At 44.3% G+C, this 9582-nt stretch overlaps 1 protein-coding gene across 2 annotated transcripts; it reads right to left on the bottom strand.

Moving 5' to 3' along the window:
• Positions 1-943: 943 nt before the first annotated feature.
• Positions 944-8143, bottom strand: LOC146012905 (phosphatidylethanolamine-binding protein 1-like). Of its 2 annotated transcripts, none has more exons than XM_083151477.1 (4): positions 7945-8143; positions 3036-3145; positions 2631-2731; positions 944-2015 (listed from the first exon to the last, which is right to left on the bottom strand). In XM_083151477.1, the coding sequence occupies exons 1-4, from the start codon at positions 8080-8082 to the stop codon at positions 1801-1803; spliced, it is 564 nt and encodes a 187-aa protein (XP_083007603.1). In that variant the 5' UTR covers positions 8083-8143; the 3' UTR covers positions 944-1800. The 2 variants fall into 2 exon arrangements, with proteins under 2 accessions (XP_083007603.1, XP_083007604.1); XM_083151478.1 differs by having other exon boundaries at positions 8005-8142.
• Positions 8144-9582: the final 1439 nt, after the last annotated feature.

Raw genomic sequence — 9582 nt, 5'->3', positions numbered from 1 at the left:
CACAGAACATAAAGAGATGGTCAATGTAAACAGTATAGAAATAAAAATTGGAAATAAAGAATAAAAATGAAGAGTTCTGTAAGATTACTTGAAAACCTTTGCATACAAATGGGCCATGGTAGACCCTGTCTCAGAACCCTGTAACTGAACATGAAAAGAATTCTTAGAGAAAATAGTTTTTACATAGAAATACATCAAATGTTATCCTGAGAAAGTCAATAGGAGGACCAGTAGTATGTGTATAATAGCAGCAGTCATCCCTTCGTCACAGGGAATATTGGTATATAACCTGGGTTCCGTATGGTAGGTTGATACCATACAGTGAACATGAGTTTTGGGTTGTTTTTTTCTTTACTTTTTCATACTTGACGGCTCCCAATTGAAATCCATGGTTGATGGTAAAGTGTGACAAGTGCATTGTTAGCAGAGCAAGATGGATGGACCGAAGCATGGACAGTGAACTTTGAACACTATAAGCCGATTCCACATACTCAGGTGTCAGCAGACACCAAAAAACGTCTACCATTTTCATGTGACAACCTTTTCCAAGTCAACCATTTGCTTGTGTGATTCTTTTATCACTGTTGACCTTGACATTGTCAACCTAATATACCACACCCATATAAGCTGCCTCCATCTAGCTTATGTGAAAACTTGCGTGAGCACTATGCGGTTGTGTTATTGTAATGCAGGCAGGCAGACAGAGGGAATCATGGGAAGAGTTTACAGGCCTTGCCAGAGGACTTATTTAGTAGTTTTTGTAAATAATATACATCATCTAATATAAAGGAAATTGTATGTAAGCGCAGAGATTGATTAAAGGAAAAATAGCTGTCCACTTATTTATTAAACCCGTTCTGTATGTTATAGTTTATTTCTTCATTATAGAAGGTGGTATTATATTTTAATGCTTAATAGAAATAAGTAAACGGAAACATGTCTCTTAAATTCATTAATTTAACCATTTAATTCAATTTGCCTCTCAACACCCCACTTAGCAGCTTGACAAATTACAATTTGATTAGTGTTGTGTAGTGATTTCAGTTCTATATTATACACATTAGTCAAATCACAGAAAAAAAGGTAATAGTATCATCAGAAATATTGTATTAGATGATGGATTAAAATAATTATTTGCCCAGAAAATACCAGTCTCTTTCCGTGACTTCCCTTGCTTACTCATGTCAATGGTCAATAAAAGTTGGGGATTCAATCTCAGAATCGAACAAACTTTTAGAGTAAATTTGTGAAAACTTCTAAAAATTTAAATTGTTTGCTAGGGGAAACATTACTAGATTCTGTCTCATTTTCTGGGATGCAATAAAAAATTGATAGGCCAAATCTGATTGGTTCCTATGATCAACATTATGTCTTTTCATTTTTAGACGCTTTAGTAAATCTACCCCTAGTCTGAGGCAGTTAAAAACTGGATCAATTTGCTCTTGAAACATACCGTTGAGCAATACAATTGGTGCTTTGCACAATTCTCCGGCCTGCAGCAATCTGACCATATATGTAATGTGACTAGATTTTACTATAATTTCATGCAAAAAAACAACAACAAAGTGGCAAACTACTACAGAAACATGCTTACTATTGCAGGGGTGGATGCTATTACCATCTGTCCTGGATGTTTTCTACAATGCTCATACAGTATAATGCTGGTAATGATGAAATGCAGGTTCCTTTACTGGGGAGCTTAGACAAAACAATAGAAATTACACACTTTACCACGACTGGCAAATTCGTTAAGTGGATTATTTTCTTAACGTACACATAAGGGGCCATTTTCTATTTCATTTATGACCCCAGCTGCTCATATAACTTGGGGACATAATCATCCCACTCTGCCTGGTAGCAAGTGCCAGCAACTGGGCTTCCCAGATTATACTTCTTGCGGAATGACAGCACTTTAAACTGCCCTCGATGTTCCCCGGACCGGTTGCACAGTATTCGCTCCTCACACTTCAGCAGTTTGTTCTGCTCATAGACCAGCCAGACGTAACGATGGAGACCTGTCAAAAATAAAAGATACTAATTTTTGATTGTTAATATGTATTAATAAAATGCATCGGCATATCCCAAAGCCCTTCACCATTACATACAAACCCAAATATAAGTAGACTGTATATTACTAGACAGCAGTGAGTCCTTCGCACATGCTTGTAAATGGAGATATTACTAGACAGCAGTGAGTCCTTCGCACATGCTTGTAAATGGAGATAAGGCCCCCCCCCCCCCCCCATACATTAATTATATTTTTTTTTCCAAACATATCCTTCCTGTGCCCCGTCACTATTATCCCTCCTGCCCCTCCCATCACAGTTCTCCCTCATCTGCCTATTCCCTCTCCCCCCCCCCCCCCTTCCCCTCAAAAAATCGCCCAGTGTTTATGGACCTTGGGGGGCAATAGTAAAACAACCTGGCTCTAATAATGTGCGGCACAAGAGATTTTGATAATAACTCTTAAGATTTATTTAGACCTACAAAAGAGAAACCTGTGTAAAGTATAAAACTGTACTTCTTCACTTCTATTTAACCACTCCAATGCCTTTCAACGAATATTCTTGCCACAGTGAAACCCAACTCTACTTCATCACCTACAATTTCAGACACCTTATGCCACTTACCAGTTCCTTTAGGTGGACCTGAACCAATGTAATCAGACAGGACAGAACCACTGCCAATATCATTTCCTTTCATATTTATGACAATGAAGTGATGATATTCCCTGAAATAAATTAGAAGATTTGATCAAACAAATCTCTGAAATTGTAGATACACACACGTTTTAGAAAATACATACTACATTCTGAATACATATACGCTTCACAAGTCCAATTCTGCCAATACCTGTTTTGTCATTGGCAGCAAATATAGCAAGGACTAGCTTTTGTTAGGCATATGATTGGTTTTGTGCTGCTGATATCCAATCATAAGTTGCCCTCTACTGCAGAAAACACCCCTCTCTTCTATCTACTATCAGAATCCGTTAGAGAGGGTGATAATCACTCCCCAAACTTTATCCATCTAACCTGAATTTTGGATTCTTTCTGCTTGGTGCATCAGGGTCTGTGAGCACAAGGGTATACAGCTTGTTGCTATCCATTCCATCCCATGAAATGCTTGTGGGACAGTTCTGTACCTATGTCAAAAATAAATATGTATAATTATTAAAACAAAAGTTTAACCTCAAGTTGAAAATATTAACTAATTTACATGAGATAAGGTTTACACACACACACACACACACACACACACACACCATAGATCAGTTTTAGCACAAGCACAGACAACAGATAATCTTTGCTTTAACAGATTGCTGGACAAATAGTACAAGCAGGGAAAGCCAGTCACAATAAGATCTATTTAGGACAATTTATCCGAAAAAAAAAAAAAAAACATTTTCTTGCTGATTTTACATTTTTTGATTTTTGGGGGGAGAGAAAATGGTTGATTGTCATTTCCTCCTATACATTAAAATTATGGGGGGGATTCTATGTCAGGGGAACGGCTGTCGAGCAAGCTCGACAGCCGTGCCCCTGTCCCGTTCTCGCTTGGCTCGACGTGAGCTCGACGGTCGGGATTTAATGTCCCGGCCGCCGAGCGGCGAGAAGGGGGCGTGGCCGCGAGCTGAGGACGGAAATAGACGAGCTCCGGCCGGGAGCTCGCCTATTTCTGGCTTTTCTCGGCAGAACGAGCCTGATAGCCTGTGATGTCGGGCTAGTTCTGCGGAGAACCCCTGTTCAATACTGTCGGGGAAGACAGCATTGAATAGGGCCCCGCAGTTATCTCCCCCGTCGGGAGATGGCTGCGGGAGGACGACCATCATTGAATACCCCCATCTCCAACCAGAAATATTGGACAGAGTATCTTCTAGTGTGTATCTACTATAGATGTCCTATTGTGTTATTGTCTAACACACGACATTAAAAGAGATGATCAAAATGCAATATAAATAAACCACTTGTATATCACAGCCTACATAAAGGTAAACGATCTACCCTGCAATTCTAGAGCTAGCAGAATTTACTAAGACATGCAACCCCTCATTGCCAGGTTATAATACTAAGGAATTGTTTATTAAAGAAAAAGGAAGGAGAGGAAGACATTTCAGTAATTGCTTATCAACAGCGTGTTCAGTCATATAATGTTGACCTTAAGTATGTTGATAGCAATAATGCCAACAACAGAATATTAAGTTATTATGTGGACATGGTAAAATAGTTAACTCCTGGAAAGTACTGAGAAGGACAAAATGGTGGCATAACTACAAACTGGTTGGTCTATATTGTGATCACGTTTCAACATTTCATCAAAGTTTACATGATGAAAGAACATGTTGACACCTTTACCAGCGTTGGAGTGGTTACACTCTCCTGGACTCCACGATCACAACGACGCTAGGCCACACAACTACACGTTTCGTCACGGAGACTTTGTCAGAGGGCTGGCCTAGCATCGCTCAGTTACCTCTTAAGTACCTAAACTACAGGTGCACTCATTATCTGCCCCTGCAGTTTTGGTTTTTTTTTTAGCAACTATCTAGCTACCACAGTCACCTATCTGGTGCACTCATTATCTGCCTCTGCAGTATTTTCACCAGCCACCAGCTAGCTACCGCGGTGACCCATAGCAACTTTTATATATGAATAATAGTATATACTGTACATTTAAAAAATTTACAGGCATTCTTACTTGGGTGGACAATACCGGGAATTGGAATTGGCAGGATCCCGGTATTTTGGCCTAAAATCAGTCCCGGGATTTCGGAATTGGTTAGGGCATGCGCAATTAGGTTTTTTAAAGGCCGGACAGCGCTGAGCAGCAGATGGCTCAGATACTGACCCTCAGCTGTGTGCAGCGTGGTGTCAAGGGTCAAGTTGCGCAGCCCAACCGCACGTTCGCAATCTTCAGCTCGTCCGCAATAAGAGCTCGTCCGCTTAAGACCGTCTTCAGCAGAGCAGTCTGTGGTATTTGTATCGCAACAGCGGGAGCCAGCCCAGACAGCTGCAGAGCAATCACACAAGTGGAGGCTGGTAGTTTGGGGAACATGGGGAGAGATAGATAAGGACTGGCAGGGCGGGGGGCTGTAGGGAGGAGAAAGATAGAGAAGACTAAAGCCGCCCATACACGGGGTATTTTCTCAGTGTGAGACGCGCTCCCGCACACATCACATAAAGTATGTGTGGCACACTTTTTGTACTAGATCGTATCGCATCTAGTACAAAAAAAAACATGATTCTGTAGCATATCGCATGCATTTTGTCTTCAGAGACACACATCTCGGCGAAAGGATCGCATATAGCAATGCAATCCTGGGCAGTAGATCCTGCCCAGATCGCATTGCATATGCGATCCTATGGTAAAAAGACCTTAAAATCAGCAAAGTACCAGGGGTCATTTCTCACATCTGTAAAATGTGTTAGAAGCGGATTTGTTTGTGCTTTATCTCTCTCCGTGCTTTGATATAGACCCCCCTAACAGGTAAAAATAGGTATGGGTTAAAACCGTACCCAGGCAAGACCCCGGACCGGACATCAAAATCTTAAGTCCGGAGCTTTTCGTGTCCGGTCTGGGGGGGACTTCACGTGACAGTTGTCACCACGGGAGAGAGGAGGGGAATAAAGCCTCCCTGTATGGTACGGGCATGTAGCAAAAACTGGACGGTATGAACCACACGGGGAGGCTGTAATCTCCCCTTCCCCATGTCCCTGGTGATAGCTATCACAGGCATCCCCCCAGACAAGATAGAAAATCCACTCACCATCGAATGGATTTCCCCAACCCCTCATGTGCAGTGCAAGTCAATACTTACACGCACGCAATGGCCGTGGGGAGATCGGATCAGCGTCCCTCCCTACCACCATCTGGGCCTGTCTGTGGTTTTTGTGAAGCACTCCCAGAATACGCTGTGGTACTACCCACGAATGGCAGCTGGCTGTCAATCACCCAGCGAATGGTGTGCAAACACACTTAACGAGTGCGGGCACTGGCTGAACAGGAAAACTTGCAAATGCGGACTTCGCTCATGGAACCCACAAGAACTCTTTTTTTTTTTTAAACTGCACTGGTCCTCTCTAAACCTGCTAACCTAAGTTATGGGTGGTCAGGCTAGGCGGAGCCTCACCTGTCATACTGCAGTATACTCCAAAGTTTTGACTATTCAAATTTGAATAATACAAAGAAAATTATAAATCTATTGTACTGTTCAAATTCTTTTAAGTCAAAACTCAACACCAAATCATAATGCAGATTCTAGCCAGTGTCTCCCTGGCTAACGTCAGACTTGTCCTTTTGCCCCCATCACTAATAAAATAAAAATCTGAATTGAAGAACAGGTGCAGCTGCAGTATCAGGAGAGAATAAAGCACTTTAATATGTTGCACAATTTTCTATATTTGTTTTATCAGAGCAGGAATAATAAAGAACACCATAGCAAAGATCCAATTAGAATGTTGTTACTTACAAGGCTCACAAATATATAATTGCAAATATTACGGATGTGAGAATATAAAAAGGTTCCAAGACTTAAGGCCCCCTTACATTATGCGATTTGGGCACGATTTTGCCCGATTCGGATGAATCGGGCCGTGAAATCGTCCCAAATCGCATATGGTGACATCCCCTCCGACCCGATGCGCGGCCCCGTGCGCATCGGATCGGAGATGGGAGGTCGGACAGGCTGCACATAAGATTTGCTAAATCTTATGTGCTGCCCGGAGCCGTGCTCCCCCACAACAGGGGACCTACCAGAGTCAGGCGCAGGGAGCCGAGCAGCATCAGCGGGAGCAGGGGGGGCGGCGGCGCAGAGTACCAGGGAGCCGGGCAGGAGAAGACGCTGCAGCAGCAGCACTTCAAAAAAAAAAGGGCCATACAAACGCATAGGAAGCCATTCATTGGCTGAGACCTCTCTCAGCCAATCAGCGATTGGCTGAGACCTCTCTCAGCCAATCGCTGATTGGCTGAGAGAGGTCTCAGCCAATCAATGGCTTCCTATTCGTTTGTATGGGGTTTTTCTTTTTTTTTGGAAGTGCTGCTGCTGCATCGTGTTCTCCTGCCCGGCTCCCTGGTACTCTGCGCCGCCACCCCCCCTGCTCCCTGCCCAGCGGCTTCCTGCCCGGCTCCCTGCACCCCGACCCCCCCCCTGCCCACTCTCTGTTTGCGGGCATATTCCTGCTGCTGTCCCCCACTCCCATTGTCCCTGCAGCTCCCCGGGAGTGGCATGTGATAAATCGCATGCGATTTATCACATGCAAAACTTGGCACATGAAGTGCCATCGCATGTGATCCCTCCCGGGGAGCTGCTGGGACAATCGGGTCCGACTTGTCGTTATGACAAGTCGGACAAATGTAAGGGGGCCTTTATACACGTCACAACATTCTAGGTGACATATATATTTTATATATATATATATATTTATATATATATATATATATATATAAATATATATATAAAAACAAACAAACATGACTTACAAGTGGTCTTACTGAATGCTGCAGCCATAAAAAGATTTATTTGTACAAAGACTACAGATGCACATTGTAAGTATTACTTGCATATATGTAAATGATGCAGCTATATATATTCCCTGCCATTACCTACTATGTCCCTAGATAGATGTTTATGTGTATGTATATGTAACGGGACAGTGCTTGCTGGTGGTAACTGTAGTGCTATTAGAGATGGCAGCACTGTCTGTACAGAGCCAGAGAGCTAGGACGAGGCATGACTGCTGTAATAGGTGGGACACAGCGTAGCAGCACCTCCGTCTGCGCACACCATGCTGCAGCTATATCGGTCGCTCGGCAGTCACCATAGCCGTGTAGGCAGCAGCTGGAGGCGGGCTCAACGCAAACAGGAATGTGCTATAGTGGTGGGAGTGGCACTAGCCAAGAGCCAATGCTTATATCTGGCACTGAGCAAGCCTGCGCGATCACTACCTGGGTGGGGGTCAGCACTTGGCCCAACTCCTCTATCCCCACGGCGGGACCGTAGCTCACACTAAGCGGCTGCGCAGGAGTCTCGTCCACCTCGTCCAGGGCCAGAGCCCCGCACCACTGAGACACATCAGTCGGCATTCCGCTCTCTCTCTCGCGGCTGCAGCAGCGCAGCTCTGAGCTCTGTTACTTGGGTTTAGAGTACAAGATAACGGGACGGTGCAGCAAGGACCGCCCCTCTCTACCTCCAGCCAATAGAAAGAGGGGGAGAAGAAAGGCGCTGGGACGCTATTGGCGGATTGAGATCACCCGTGTGAACGAGCCAGTCCCCGCATAGCCTGCATGCCGAGAGTGACAGCTGGGCGCTGGGTGTCTCTCTCGTGTGGTCTACTACGGTCACTGAGCGCACACTGCAGACAGACACTACGGGGGTTATGGCAGCTGTGCTACATACGAATCCTCCGTAGTGGCAGAACGTAGCTGTCACAGCGCCGCCTTCTGGCTGCGGACAGTATAGCCCTCCAGTAGAATGTCTGTCTGCATGAGGAGAGGGGAGGGCTCTCATGCAGGTTAGTGGAGGAGCAGGGTGTGTTCCTGCCGCACACAAGCGGAGTGCTCTGTATTGTACAGTGCATTGCGAATCATTATTTACAGTCTGTGACTTTCTTCTCACTCATCCCTTCACAGCAAATCTCTTTCTACATACAGCTAACTGCTCTATAATTTCCATTAGTGACTTGTTCTCTCTCTAGCGTTCCTAGTATTCTAATCTGTACATGTAACTCTGGTTGGCAGTGGACTAGTTAAATTAAACCTAAATGATATAACACATTGCACCTGGAAGTCATCCATCAGCAATACTATCCCTTTAAACTGGGACAATAAGCTGCTTAAAACCATGAGAAGTGCAGGTTTTCAAAATAGGGATGACCATCGATGGTAGAATGCTATGAAATGGAGGATTATGATGCACTATGGCCATCCCTTTTCTTTGACTAACTGACACGTGGGCCAATCAGAACTGGGGTGGGGCCGAACAGGTGTCAGGAGTGGAGCTATGCTACATGTTCTGGAACTTTTATTGGGGGGGCTAGCCTCGAGGATCTGAATTTTCCTTTATAGCACCCCTGGACTAAAATTTTCTTCTTGAGAAATTTAGAAGAAAATATGGTACTTGCTCATCTTTGCGGCCGCGCTTTGGGCTTGGTGGCTTGCTCCACTTTGCTTGCTACAACATTACTAAAGGTAATAGATGGTGGCGTGGACACAGGAGGGTTGCGTGAGACATACGCTACGTAAGTGCCGAAAATATTAAATTAAGAAAATTGTGTTCATATATCATCCTTAGGGTCAGTTATGTGGCGAGACACAGGATTTACCACCAGAATGCACGGGCATTCCTGGAAATAACATCCTCCCCTTGTGGTCATTAAGTAGCAGCGTAGACAATTGAAGGTCTGATGAGCTCCAATTACTTATCCTCGATCACAATCTGGTACGGTGGGGCAAGTGAGAACGACAAACAAAAACTGCAGAGGGTGGGGAAGCCTGCGGAAAGGATCATAGGGACAGACACCCCCCCCCAATAAGGGATCTGTTCTCATCCAGGGTAAGGAAACGCACTGAGAAGATCGCAAAGAA

This window comes from Crinia signifera, chromosome 1 (genome assembly GCF_055691185.1).
Source record: "Crinia signifera chromosome 1, ASM5569118v1, whole genome shotgun sequence".
NCBI lineage: Eukaryota > Metazoa > Chordata > Amphibia > Anura > Myobatrachidae > Crinia > Crinia signifera.
The sequence above is the reverse complement of the archived record's forward strand: the minus strand, read 5'-3'. Positions and strand labels throughout refer to the sequence as shown.